We start from the raw sequence: 15,344 nt of genomic DNA, 5'->3' as shown, positions 1-15,344 counted from the left end.
TTAGTAGTCGAACGATGAAGAGAAGAAAGCTATAAAAGCATTAACGAATTTTTCATCAATTATCCTTTTGTTATTGGGATTTTTAGCTTGCAAAATGCAAAGCATCTAGAAACCTTCCAAAAAAAAGATATCTAATAGCACACATTGATTGAAGCACCATATTTTTTTAGAATAAAAAACCCTTGGGGCTTGCTGGCTTGGCCAGTTGGCCTTCACAAGGTCCTCACCAAAATTTACCTTCTGTAGCATTAATTTTGGTTTTCGTGCACCTATTATTTTCTCAAACAGTACACGTGTACTTTTGTGCAAATTTAGAGCAATGGCGTGTTTAAATAAAAAAGGAGGTATACCATTTCCGAATAGAGCATTCAACTGCTGAAGACTGAGCTTACAATGACAAATTTTAGTAGGTATTACAACTGAAATTTGTATTTTTACCATCTATAAAAAAACCAATTTCTTTTTAGAAATTTCATTTTTACTACGATTGTAGATTGAATCAGCAATCCTTTTGACTAAAATCGTAGATTAAATCTGCAATCTCTATTCTTCACTCTAAAATGAATTGATTACATAACAAAAAGAAAAATTAGGTTTGGAGATTGAATCTCCAATCCTAGCTAAAAGATAATCTGCAATTCTGATAAAAATGAAATTTCTAGAAAAAAGGATTATTGGTTTACTTTTTATTTTTTTTAAGATGGTAAAAATAAAAGAAATCCGGTCGTTGTAATACCACCAAGCCAAAGTCAATAAGTACAGCAAGTAACAGTCAACCAGTTCAACTTGAAACGGTGGGGGCACAAGCTGGAGTGACATAACCGCGCTATTAATAAAATTTGAGTTAAAAAAGAGAAAGTAGTTGGCGACACTAACTACAATTTGACCTGATTCTCTCTCTACTTACCAAAGCGCGTCTTTTTCGCCACAAATCCGTTTCTCCTTCCACTCTCTCTCTTCAAGGTTTTTTTCTCAGCTCTTCTGACCTCCATCAGGTAAGGCGTTATTCTCTTGTCTCACATTCTCAGATTTTGCAAATTCAAACTGATGAAATCCATGAATTTCTACATTTATCAGTGGTTAATCAAGTTTTTCTTTTGATTGATTGCTCGCAGATCTGTACTTCACTTCGATATTTTTCGAAGTATAACTGAAGATTGTTAATCTACACAGAAAATGCAATAATTCCTCTAGTTTTTCTAGTTTATGCCTATTTTCCCGAAGTTGCTCACGGATCTTCAAATCTCTGCTCAAAACTGTCAACCTGAACCTTCCTCTAAAATCGCCTTCCATCTAGGGCTGAAGCCCTAGATGCAGCCATTAATCCACTTCTCTGTTGTACTCCTACCCTAAAGAAACCACCAAGTGTAAGTCTTCCCCAATTTTACCAATGAAAACCTACCACCAATTCATACCCGTAACCTTTCTCTTTGCCTCTCTACTTTTCTCTCCTGTCTTCTCTGCGGATTCAAACACCACCACCACAAATTCCACCACCACTACAACATATGTGCCTCGTGACCTGATCCTCTTAAACTGTGGCGCATCCGGCCAAGCCAATGACACTGATAACCGGGTCTGGACTGGGGACACTGGGTCCAAATTTGCAAGTGCTTTGACCTCACCCGGCTCCACTGCTCCGTATCAAGACTCTTCAGTCCCACAAGTTCCCTATATGACGGCCCGAGTGTTCCCTTCGGCCTTCACGTATTCCTTTCCACTCGGCTCAGGTCGAAAGTTTGTTCGGCTTCATTTCTATGCGTCCAATTATTCATCACGAGCCTCCTCTGATGGCATTTTCTCGGTCATGGCTGGAGATGTAACTCTTCTTAGCAATTTCAGTGCATACCAAACTGCTGATGCATTGAATTACGCTTATTTGGTACGTGAATACTCAGTTAATGTCACCACTAGTTCTCTCGACCTAACCTTCACACCTTCTCCTGATCACCCCAATTCCTATGCATTTGTTAATGGTATAGAGATTGTCTCGACACCCGATTTGTTTGGTACCTCCACTCCTTTCCTGGTCACGGGTGGGGCCGCCCAGGTTTTCTCTGTTGGCCCCAATACAGCTCTACAGACCATGTACCGGCTCAATGTAGGTGGAAAAGCAGTGTCACCACCTGGTGACTCTGGCTTGTACCGGTCCTGGGAGGATGACTCACCATACATTTTTGGGGCGGCAATTGGAGTTACATATTCTAAAGATCCCAATGTTACAATCAAGTATCCTAACACCCTACCTAATTACATAGCTCCAGAGGATGTCTATTCAACAGCTCGGTCAATGGGACCAGACAACCAAGTCAACATAAACTCTAATCTAACTTGGATTCTCAATGTGGATGGTGGGTTCACATATCTTGTTCGGTTCCATTTCTGTGAGATCCAATACCCTATGACCAAGATAAACATGCGGGTATTTGACATAAACATTAACAATCAGACTGCACAGTCACAAGCTGATGTGATTGCATGGAGTGGTGGGATCGGTGTACCAACTTACCAGGATTATGTTATAATAACTTCCGGGTCAGGTTGGGTTGAGATGTGGATTGAACTTTACCCAGATCCGACCTCGAAACCTCAGTATTATAATGCCATTTTGAATGGTTTGGAGGTGTTCAAGATGCAAAGCGGAAACAACAGTCTTGCGGGCCTCAACCCGGTAGCCGAAAAGCTACCCATTGTGGACACGTCGAAAGCAAAAGGTGGGTCATCAAAGGCTAGTGTACCGGCTATTGCAGGTGGAGTTATAGGTGCATTTGTGCTGTTAGTATTGGCCTATTTCTGTCTCATTAGAGTTTTCAGGAGGCGTGGCTTTGTAGCTGGAAAGGATTCAGCCACTAGTGAAGGGCACTCTGGCTGGCTACCACTCTCTCTCTACGGCAACTCTCACTCTGGCGGTTCAGTCAAGACTCAAACCACCGGCTCTTACACGTCATCTCTGCCGTCCAATCTTTGCCGTCATTTCTCCTTTGCTGAGATCCGTTCAGCTACTAAAAACTTTGATGAAACCCTACTTCTTGGGGTAGGTGGCTTCGGTAAGGTGTACCGAGGGGAGATTGATGGTGGTACAACCAAGGTTGCAATAAAGAGAGGCAATCCCTTGTCAGAACAAGGCATACACGAGTTCCAAACTGAAATCGAGATGTTATCAAAGTTGCGTCACCGCCACCTAGTGTCTCTAATTGGGTATTGTGAAGAGAAAAATGAAATGATACTGGTCTATGATTACATGGCATATGGTACTCTCAGGGAGCATCTGTACAAGACCCAAAACCCACCTCTTCCTTGGAGGCAACGACTTGAAATTTGCATTGGGGCCGCACGTGGGCTCCACTATCTGCACACTGGTGCAAAACACACCATAATCCACAGAGATGTGAAAACCACAAACATCCTACTAGACGAGAAATGGGTTGCCAAGGTATCTGATTTTGGATTGTCAAAAACCGGGCCGTCAATGGACCACACACATGTCAGCACGGTAGTGAAGGGCAGTTTTGGGTATCTCGACCCAGAGTACTTCAGGCGCCAACAGCTCACTGACAAATCGGATGTGTATTCTTTCGGCGTTGTTTTATTTGAAGTATTATGTGCCCGACCAGCTTTGAACCCAGCTCTGTCAAAGGAGGAAGTGAGCCTGGCCGAGTGGGCTGTGCACTGTCAGAAGAAGGGCATCCTGGACCAAATTGTTGACCCATACCTCCAAGGAAAGATTGCACCTCAGTGCTTGAAGAAATTTGCCGAGACAGCCGAGAAATGTGTTGCGGATGCTGGTGTGGATCGGCCTTCAATGGGAGATGTCTTGTGGAATCTCGAATTTGCACTCAGCTTGCAAGAGACAGCAGAGGGTGACGGAAGCCTGGTAAGTGGTACTTCTGACGAGGCAATGCCTCTTATGATGCCAGGGAAGAAAGATCCCAATAATGATCTCTCTATGGATACCAGTACCACTACCACCTCAACCAATACTTCAATTTCTATCGGTGGGAGGAGTGTTGCCAGCGAAGATTCTGACGGTCTCACGCCAAGTGCTGTTTTCTCTCAGATCATGAATCCAAAGGGGAGGTAGAGAGAGAAGCACAAACACAAGATACAGATATTGATGTTATATCAACTTGAGCGTTCTTTTTTATCCTTTTTCAGGTTAATTTGTTTGTTATATTTTGTTTTATTTATTGGGGATATTATTTTGCACTGACGCGGTAATGCTATTTCTTGATATGTGAATTATTCTGGAGAAGTGTTGGGATACTAGATATGTATGTACCTTTACCTTTATTATGTATGTGTAATATGTCAGCCTCGACTCGAACAATTTGAACTCTGATACAAATATGCATGGCATCGTGTGGTTTTTTATTTGTTCGTGTGATTTTTTTACCATATTTTTGTTGTTGTTGAGGGTATTGGTGTGTAACCAGGGTCGGATGATCTGTATTGGAAAGGTGTCTAAGTCACTTCTATCATTGTAAAATTTTAGTTATGTATATTGAAATTTAATTAAATTTTATTTTTTAAAAAAAAATTTATATACTTTATTCTTTCTTAATAATAATTAAATGTTCATTTGTTAGTTTAGTAGTTAAAGTTCTATTTTATAATTAAGAGGTTTTGAGTTCAAATTATATTCACTACATTATGTATTTTTATTTTGAGTCTCTTTTATCAAAAAATTATAGTTCCGCTCCTGTTACGAAGTGTTAGCTTATTGGTGTTTTTTTTCTTATCAAAGCCTGCAATATTATATAAACTATTAAATTATGAAGGATTACAAACCTAAAATAAACAAGAAAACCTTATTGGTGTTTATGCAATGCTAATTGGCGCTCATAAACAGTTCCAAGGGTGGATTTACACTTCGAAAATCATTTTTAATCAACAATAATTGATACCCGAACCTGCTTAAGATTAGTTTATTAACTCTAGGCTCTACCTAACTTTTTTTTCCAAATATGAAGACATTGTTTGCTCGAAAGAGCGGAAAAACCGCAAAGTGGATTGATATATGAGCTTTCTGAAGAAAAAATAGAGCAACGCACATGGCTCTGCTGGTATCGAGAAGGGAACGAAGGCGGTTCTGTGAATAAAATCTCTGTTAGAGAATGGGGTCAATTATTGGCATTCTGGATTTTTAAGGCCACAAAATATACTCAACTTCAGGGCTCCAGCTTTTTTTTTTAATGTATTTTTCTATTTTAAAATACGTATGTCGTATTCCTTTAATTTTAAGCAATACGAAGGGAATAATTTCTTCTACGACATTTTCTTAATTTTTAAATAATCAATATATTTGTTTTTGTTAGCTGAAAACTTGAAATACTGCCTTAAATAATTTAAAATATAAATAGACACATACGACATATAAATGTATTCGAGTAGATATGTTCTTGGAGAAAATCTGATGCATGAATTGGAATTGAGGTTCTAAAAAAAAAAAAAAAGTTATAGTATAGTTATAGCTTCTTACATAGTGTTTTTTTTTCTTTTCTTTTCAAAAGTTATATTTTTTATTTCTACTAACTATCAACATTATCAACATTGAAAATTTGAAGTAACAATCAAATAACAACTAATATAAGTCTATATTTTTTCAGACATGCAAATAAGAATTTTTTTTTTACAAGGTAACATTCGTTAATAGTTTATACTTCATAATATTATAGATTACAATAGACACAGAGCAATTAATTTTACAAGTGAAATAGAGTTAGTACCTATTTGAACATTTTACAAATTATAATAATCAAAATCAACTTTCAATTGAAACAAAGGGTAATAATTTTACAAGTGAATACTGGACGAAAAACAAATAAAAGGAAGAATCAATATCTAAATCTTTTCCGATATAGAAGGAGAGACTAAATCACAAATAGAATCAAAAGCACAGAGTTCAGTTTATCATATTTATCATAACGGACCATGTAACATCAGAAATAGGAACAGAAGCATAGACGCCCATGTAAATTTCAAAAAGAGAGTCTATGTAGCATAGCGGTAGCAATAACTCGTAGCGCGTAGTGATAATAGCGGTCGTGACTGAATTAGCACACTTTTATTCCATAGCTTAATTGTTATGGTCCAAAAAAATTATAGCGCATCTATAACTAGGGCTGGCAACGAACCGAACCAAACCAAACCTAACCCAGGTTCGGGTTCGGATTCGAAATAATTTCGAACCAAACTGGTTCGAAATTGATTCTGATTTCAAACCTCAAAGATCAGTTCGGGTTTGGTTCGGTACATATTCGAACTGGTTCGGTTTGGTTCGAAATAGGTTCGAAATGAGATCTGATTTTGAACAATCCATTAAACAAAGTGCAAAAATAAACAGAAAATAGAACAATCCATTAAACAATCCATTGATTAATCCATTAAACAGCATACAATAGCACAACCAATCACATACAATAGTTCAAATGAAAAATAGACAGAAAATAGAAAGCTACCCGAAACAGAAAATAGAAAGCTACCCGAAACATAATATAGAAAGCTACCCGAAACAGAAAACCAATGCCATAATAGGTCTCAGTATCATGTGTAGTATCATATGTGGCATCCTAAACTAGACACTGAACTCCAAAAGAAGCAGTGTCAAGGTTTCAGCCATGTCGATTATTTACATCATTGACCATAGGCAAAACACAATTACACCCATCCTAATATCTATAGCCAACAACTTACAGACATGCCAGCAAAACAGGTAAGGCATGACAGTAAAAGCACTTAACATAGTCAACACAGAGAGGAGCTACAACCAGCTTAGAGAGAAGCACAACCAGCACAGCCAACACACAACATAGTCAACACAACCAGCTTACAGATAAGCACAACCAGCACAACCAACACACAACATAGTCAACACAACCAGCTTACAGAAAAGCACAACCAGCACAGCCAACACAACACAATCAACACAGCCAACACAACATAGTCAACACAGCCAACTGACAGAGAAGCACAACACAGCACATCCAACACAGCCAACACAGCCAACACAACCATTTAGATCAGCAGCCAAGCAAAGCTAGAACAAGAAAATAATATTTCAACCATTCATATCAGCAGCCAAGCAAAGCTAGAACAAGAAAATAGTATTTTCACTAATCAGTTACCTGTTGAGCATGCTGAAATATTAAGCTTCTCTAATCAATTTTTGTCATCGGTATTTTCACTTCAAGGTTCTCCTCTTCTTTGACTGCTTGCTGAAAATATTAACAAAAACAAAAGATAAGTGTGAAAGCTATTTGAATAATCAAATAAATGAATAATAAATTTTGTAACCCTCGTCTCTTACTTGTAAAGTGTGTAATGTGACAGTTGAGCTTGCTCTTATCCAATCACCTCCACAAACCAAAAGTTCGACCATATCTTTACTTAGGGAACTCCTGTAGTCATCTAGTACACGACCCCCGGCACTAAAAGCCGACTCAGAGGCGACTGTTGATATTGGAATGCCAAGGACATCTCGAGCAAAATTGCTCAAAATTGGAAACTTCACACAATTAACTTTCCACCACTCCAACACATCAAATTTCTCTCCTTGCCCCACAACAAGAACCCTTTCTTCTAAGTACACCTCAAGGTCTGTTTTTGGAGACTCTTCGGTTTGGTTTTCAATCACAAAATGAAAATAGTCATCCTCGGGTTGGGTATTATCTAAAGAGGTACCATCTAGAAGCAAGGTTGAAGAACTCGATACACTATTGGAAGCCACATATTCCCTTTCATATTTCTGAAAAAGCAATTCAACCTTGCTTCTAACCTCTTCAATACGAGCATCAACCTCATAACTTTGGTACAACTTTTTGAAACAAAATCCGATCAAATTCATTTTGAACCTTGGATCTAATATAGAAGCAACAGTCATTAAAAGACTAACTTCTCCCCAATACTTTTCAAACTTCACATACATGACTTGAGACATCTTACTCAAGAAATCATCTGACGAACTATAAGCCTCACATATTGCCTTTTTAACCTTAAACACTTCATTAAAGAACAAATTTGAGGTGGGGTAGGCGGTTCCCGAAAAAAGGTTTGTCGCTTTAGTGAAAACATCAAGCAACTTCATTACCTTTTCGGTATTTGCCCACTCTAACTCCGTGGGCAGCCACTTAAAAGTTGAATCTCTCTTGGCATACCCTTCAAGAGCAACCTTGTAATAAAGAGCCGATTGGAGCATGCGATGTGTTGAGTTCCACCTAGTTTTCACATCAGAACACAAGGATCGCCTAGTGGGTATGCCTAATTGGATAGCAATTTCTCCAAATTTGAACAATCTAGCCGGGGATTTTCTAAGGTACTTAACACCCTCCCTAATCTTGACAATGCAATCATTAATTCGGTCAAGTCCAACTTGCACTATCAAGTTCAATACGTGAGCACAACATCTCACATGAAAAAAACAGCCATTAAAATGCAACATGCCTGTTACCTCAAAGTTGGACTTCAAAATGAGCGCAACCTTATCATTATTAGATGCATTGTCTAGGGTAATTGTTCCAATTTTGTTTAAGATACCCCACTTTCTAAGAGACTCCAAAATGGCATCCGAGATTGCCTCACCAGTGTGAGGTGGTGCAAGCTCAATAAAACTAATGATTCTTTTTTGCAACTTCCAATTTGGATTTATGTAATGAGCGGTTATAACCATGTAACCAATGGTTTGATTTGAAGTCCAACAATCAGAAGTGAGTGATATCATTTTGGCATGCTTGAAAACATTTTTAATCTTCTCTTTTTCAGATTCAAAAAACTTTATGCAATCATTTTTTATGGTGTTTCTAGTCACTCTTTGATACAAGGGATTGTTGTACTTCATTAGAATATTAAACCAATGGTATTCAATAAACGAAAACGGCAATTCATGAGCCATGATCATCTTTGCAATAATCTCCCGACATTTTATGTGATCATAACCCCCGCTCCCTCTCACTACATCAAGTCCAACTTGGTTATTATTTGGGAATTTCAGCGTACCCGATAGTGATATTCCTTTGACTCGTTTAATTTCAAAACAGGCTTTAACATGCTTTAAGAGGTGAGAAGTACTACCACTTAGGTTCACATTGTACCTTTTTTTGCATTGGGTACACTCTGCCTTTTGTATCTTCACTGTTGTCCCTTTGGGCCCTTTCAAATCCACATCAAACGTTTTAAACCACTCCCACACTTCCGACTTTCTTTTGCATCCGGCTTTCGAACCTTTTCCCTTTAGCTTTTCTTCAGTTGGGTCAACCACCGTAGTCTCATCAACATCTATAGGAATTTTCTCACTGCCATTGTCGGTATCTACAGTTTCATCTTCTTCCACCTCATTAGTGGGAGTATGAGAAGATTCAACCCGCGACATTCTATAAAAAAAATTAAGCAAATAAACAAAGATGCAAATTAGCAAGTCTAATTAAAATAGAAAAGGTGCAAATTAGCAAGTATAATTAAATATGCAAAGAATCCCCAAGTAAATTACTAAAATTACTAAAATTAGCAAATCAGCAAGTATATGATCTTGAACATACCTAAACTCAAATTAGCAAATCAGCAAGTACATAAAAGATAAAATAAAAAGAATCCCCAAGTAAATTACTAAAATTAATTATAAGGAACATACCTAAACTAATTTGCCAATCCGCAACTGAAACAACAGATCCAACTCTACGCAATTGAGAAGGGCTCAAATCTGTAGGAAAGGATAAAATATAACTCAAATTAATAATCCAGTTCATAAATCTCCAACAGGTCAGCAACATTAAATTCAAAAATCACTCTAATTAAGAATAAAAATAAAAAAAAGAACTCACATTGCTACTCTGTCTAGGTTGCCAACTTCAATACTAAGCCTAAGAACTTGGCAGAAAAATTGCCTCCGAATTATACAGAGAGCGAGGTGACCATGCTTCTCATTGCCAAAACCCACTTGCAAGCAAATAAAAGAATATGGATGAGCATGAAAGTAGAGATTTACATCAAGGATTCAGATAAGTTACTGGTAATGACCAGTATAAGAACCAGTATATCGGATTCAATATGGATGAGCCTAAGAACCAGTTTCTTACTAAAGGATATACCAGTATATCAGATTCAGATAAGTAGAGATTTACCAGTATATCGGTTACCTTTGTTGGTGTTCAATCGCCTTGCTAACGACGGTGCTGGAACCCTAGGTCAGTGAAAGACTTCCAATCGACGGAGGTGTACTGAAACCCTAGGTCAGTGCTAGAATCCTAGCTCCGAAGTCCAAACCCTAGCTCCAAAGCCCAAACCCTAGCTCCAAAGCCCGTCTAGTGCAGTACTGAAACCGATCGTGAGGTGTACTGTTGGCTTAGAGAGAGGAGAGAGAGTAGTTGCGACTTGCGAGACAGAGAGGAGCGACGGCCAAGTTAGGGTTTAGAGCGACATGAGAGCGAGATGAGAGCGAGTTAGAGAGAGAGCGAGATGAGAGCGTGGGAGACGGGGAGTCTGGGACGGCTAGGTTAAATGAATGGCCCTTTTGTATTTTGATCTGATCGGGTAAAATGAACGGTTGGATTTTATGAGATTCGATTTAATCGGGTAATATGAATGGTTGGTGATTTTATGAGATTCGAACCACAAAAAAATCACGAACCTATTTCGATCGAACCAGGCTAGGTTTGGGTTTGGTTTGGTTTAATTCCGAACCGAACCTGGTTTGGTTCGTTCCAATTCGAACCTATTTCGAATCGAATTAAACTCGAATCAAACCCGAATCAAACCCGAATCGAATTACGAACCTCGAATTTTTTTGCCAGCCCTATCTATAACTAACTATTTAAATTACAAATTTGAATCAGTACATATAAATTCAAGGGTAAATAAATGAGAATATCTGTTGGTTTTAAAAATACGAATATAAGTGAATTGTTTTGCTTAATATTTGATGCATCAATTTTAATTGGTTCATATAAACTCACGGAGAAGTGGATGACAACACGAGCATATCAATAGGTTTCGATGATTATAAGACTTAGCTTGATATTCAATCCCGATTAAATAAAAATATGAATAGACGCAACAATATGCTAGAAATGCATTTGAGCAGATTTTTTTTTTTTTTTTTTTTGTATAATTTTAATGTATTGATTTGAATTAGTACATATAATGCCATGGTTGCGTGCAAGACAATATTTAGCATATATTTATACAAGGACGTGATGTAGGATTAACCTATTACATTCTGGGTGGAATTGCCATAAGGCCCGCAACATTGACATTGTCTTCTCGAACAATCACCGGAGATACGCTAAGAAGAGGCGGAGTAGAAATTTATTTCTCTCCTCCGAAAGTGTGCAAAGAAGGAGGGAGGAATTAAAAAAGGAAAAGAATGGTCCAGGTCAACAAAACAAGGATAAAAGAGTCGCAGACTATTCTTAATTCCAGCTCTCTCCTGGAATTGAAAAAGTTAAAAAAGTGCTCTAATCCGAGTCCTCTATTCCACTCCATTCTGACTCTGTTCGGCTGGAATAAAATCTTAATTCCACTCAAGTCCGCTATTCTAGTGCTGCCGAACAACCTATGGCATTAAGATTTCTATGTTTAGTTCAGGACTCTCCTACTCATCATATTTGATTAGGTATTGTTATTGCATATATATGATTTCGAGATTCATGATAATATTATTGAAAAACATCTTTATTGTAACATTTTTGCTTCTCACTTTGATCAGTTAGCTATAATGTTTCCGTGGACATCTGGAATATCTGTTTCATATAGCTTGACAATGAAATTTTGAGTTATCATTTTTTGTTGATTATTGCATTAGAAATGTGCCCTCATGCATGTTAATTAAAAACACATATATATAGACGCACACAGCATAATGTACGTAAATGCATTTGAACATATTTTTATGTGCATAATGTTTTATGCATCGATTAGAATTAGTGCATATGAACTAGGAGTGAAAACGGAGCCGGATTATCCGGCGGATATCCGCTCCGTATCCGGATATAATCGAATTCGGATAATCCGGATTCGGATAATTTTCGGAAATCCATAAAAGATCCAGATTCGGATACGGAGTCCTAAACGGAGCGGATATCCGGATTATCCGGATTCGGATAGTTTGGCCAAACCCATATAAAAGAGGAATAAATATTTGCTAAAGGTGGGATTTGAACCCATGTCCTCCCATCTCAATGCCTTTAGACTAAGCTTCAAATCACTACAACATCTTTTATTACCATACACTTATTTGATATATATATATATTATATGAATAGATTATCTTTCATCTCTTATAAGTTCATTAATATTTATATTTAATGTTTTAATTAATATTTGTATTTTAGAAGTTCATATATCTTAATTATCCGACCATTATTCGTTTTATATCCGTATTCGAATCCGTATCCGTGGACTATCCGTTCCGTATCCGTATCCGTTTAAGGCGGATTTGGTTTTGAATTTTGATATCCGTTTACTATCCGTATCCGTATTCGTATCCGCTCATTATCCGACGGATGCGGATACGGTATTAGCATTATCCGCTCCGTATCCGCTCCGTTTTCACCCCTAATATGAACTCACAGAAAATACACAACGATATTTAGATCATATTGTTGAATTTAATGACCACTCGACTTAATATGCGGCCTAAATTAATTAAAGAGTATGGATCACTTGTTGATTTTTTTTATTTTGACAATCTTCAAAAACGAAGCTTTAATTTAAAATCCAACATTACATACATCATTTGTATGAAATATATATCATACCTATAAAAAGGATGAGATTTGATGTATACTTCACTGTACATCGATCAATTGACTCAAAATTACGACGGTCCAAATTTAACACATCGTGTGACTCAAAATTACAGCTGTCCAAATTTAACGGTTTGTGACATATAATCAAATAATACTACAATTACATAAAATATGATTAACAGACTATCAACATGTCCAATAATTTACCTGTACATTTAATTTTTAGTTTTCAAATTATTTGATTTACATGAAAACTATATTGTCCAGATTATCAAGATAATATATCATCGAAGTAGTCCCTTTCCTTAATTATAAAGATTGCTGCACACGTTGTGTGAATAAATTTTCGCAGATCGTTTTGCCTAATATTTCATGCATATAAACACACGTAAAGATAAATGAGAATATTTGATCATATATTTTCGTTTTGATGATTATTAAGCTTAAGATGTAATGTAGTTAAAATCTTGAATAGAAGCACACTGCACACCTGACACCCCTTGCATAAATCCATTAGAAACTTAAAACGGATACACTGCAATACATTATAAATACATCTCAGCATAATAATTATTGCTTTTAGCAATTTTATGAAAACAAATGAGACAAAAAATGATTAAAAACTCACACATGCATAAATAATGTGCTGTAAATATATTATAGCAGACTTTTATGCATAATATTTATTGCATCTGTTTGATTTATCACATCTAATGTTACGAACATGGAACATACAAGTTACAATTTTATCAGTCAATTTTGATACCATTACTATCACAAACGAGGCCTAAATTGATTAAAATGATTAAAAATACAACAAACTCACTCTAAATGCTTGTAGCAGAATTTTAAACATAATATTAGTTGTATTTGTTTAGTTTGAAGATATAAGATAGAGCATGTCTATAAGTTTTGACCATTTCATGATTGGGCCTAAATTAATTAAGAATTTGCATACAACACTCAAAAGATAAACTACATGATGTGTGTAAAATAAGGATTTTTTGGGTTTTGATTTTGAAGCGCGGTATAGGAAGCCTTTTCCTTCTAGGGACCGAGATATATTTGGATTTTAATTTTGGGTCCAACGGCGTATAATTGGGTCGATTTTAATGTACATTTTTAATATGTCGCTTCCTCAATGGTTTTTCCAAAAAAAAACCATGGTCCATCCGTTTTAAAAAATTCTTCTTCTTCAGTTTTAGGCAAAATTCAAACTAGTGTTCTCCCGAATAGATGTGAAATGTCTTGAGCCTTGGCCCCTGCACACCTTTTGTATCTACGGCTTTTCATTTTTCATCATGAAAATATTACACATAAAAAAAATGTTAAAAACACTTTTTGTTATGTTATTATAGATATCATCCTCAGCCCCAATGATGAGTAGCTTAAGAACTCTATGTTAGTTTTGCTGATATGTGGTTGTTGAGATCCAGCTTAAAAGTTGATGACTTTTGTGTTTGCTATGTTTGCTTTTCAGATAACCAATTTTGATGATGTAAGTTAACTATATTTCTTTAATGGAAATTGGCTTAGGCCTTTTTATAAAAAAAAAATGTTAAAAAAATTACAGACTTAATACAGTGGTACGAGAGTCCTCGTTTCTTTATAGAAAAATTTCTGATTTAATTTTAAAAATAATATCTAAAAGACGTTGAAGTGTAACGAGATCCTTTAATCTAAATTAAAAACAAAAACAAAAAAAACAAATTATAGGCTAAAACTGAGTTGATAGCGTCAGCTCCAGTTTAATAATTCTGAAACCTCTGAAGTAACAAATTTTGGATTTATAATCGGACCGTTAGATCAAAATTCGGATCAATTTGATTTGACATATAATGTTCGGATCAATTTTATAGCCTTCCTTGAAATATTAGAAGTTCTTATAAAAATCTTATTACACTGATTCCGTACATTAAATAAATGTGATGCAGTCTTGCAGACCAGTTGCTAACCGAAGTATATTGTGTTGTTGTGAATTTTAAATGTATCTTTTCATCCTTTACATGCTGGAACGCTATCCTCTACGGAGGTTTTACCTGCGGTGCTGAGCGGTGGTTTTGATCTGGTCCGTTCGTTTCGAATCGGACGGGCTGGATTAAGGGTTCACCAAATTTTGAGTTTTTTTAAAATTCGGACAAGATCTGATCTGATCCGTCCGATTCGAAACAAACGGCCAGATCAAAACCACCGTACAGCACCGCAGGTAAAACCTCCACAAAGGATACGCTCCCTTACATGCCTAGCAATCAGAAGTATGCATTCAACATGATTAATCGAGCGTAAAAGTATTCAGAGTAGGAACATTAAATAATCGGATACTAAATAAAAAATAATTTTCTAACTTATTATTTTTAAAGTACTGATTTTTAATTTTCAATAGTTGATTTCTAATTCTAATTACTAATCCGAATTTAAAAAAATATATATTCTAATTTTAATTCTGAATTTAACTCAAATTATATATTATAATTTTTGAGAGAGTAAAAGAAAATTTAAGAAACAAATAAAGTTAATTTGAACCGTCCGCCCTATCCATGATGAGTATGACTTTTTACTGAGAAAATATCTGACAAAGTATTAATCGAAAGGCTTCTAACATTTTTT

The 15,344-nt window shown here is 36.4% G+C and overlaps 2 protein-coding genes across 2 annotated transcripts; one reads left to right on the top strand and one right to left on the bottom strand.

Annotated features, from left to right (window-relative positions):
* Window positions 1-844: 844 nt before the first annotated feature.
* On the top strand, window positions 845-4,372 carry FER (Malectin/receptor-like protein kinase family protein). The gene is made up of 2 exons (XM_078303306.1): window positions 845-995; window positions 1,116-4,372. The coding sequence occupies exon 2, from the start codon at window positions 1,391-1,393 to the stop codon at window positions 4,079-4,081; it is 2,691 nt and encodes an 896-aa protein (XP_078159432.1). The 5' UTR covers window positions 845-995; window positions 1,116-1,390; the 3' UTR covers window positions 4,082-4,372.
* Window positions 4,373-6,794: 2,422 nt separating this feature from the next.
* LOC144555091 (zinc finger BED domain-containing protein RICESLEEPER 2-like) lies at window positions 6,795-8,924 on the bottom strand. The gene is made up of 3 exons (XM_078303305.1): window positions 7,307-8,924; window positions 7,125-7,214; window positions 6,795-7,036 (listed from the first exon to the last, which is right to left on the bottom strand). The coding sequence occupies exons 1-2, from the start codon at window positions 8,891-8,893 to the stop codon at window positions 7,155-7,157; spliced, it is 1,647 nt and encodes a 548-aa protein (XP_078159431.1). The 5' UTR covers window positions 8,894-8,924; the 3' UTR covers window positions 6,795-7,036; window positions 7,125-7,154.
* Window positions 8,925-15,344: the final 6,420 nt, after the last annotated feature.

Source organism: Carex rostrata, chromosome 6 (assembly GCF_964058835.1).
Source record: "Carex rostrata chromosome 6, lpCarRost1.2, whole genome shotgun sequence".
NCBI lineage: Eukaryota > Viridiplantae > Streptophyta > Magnoliopsida > Poales > Cyperaceae > Carex > Carex rostrata.
Note: the sequence above shows the minus strand (reverse complement) of the source record. Positions and strands in the feature narration are given on the sequence as shown.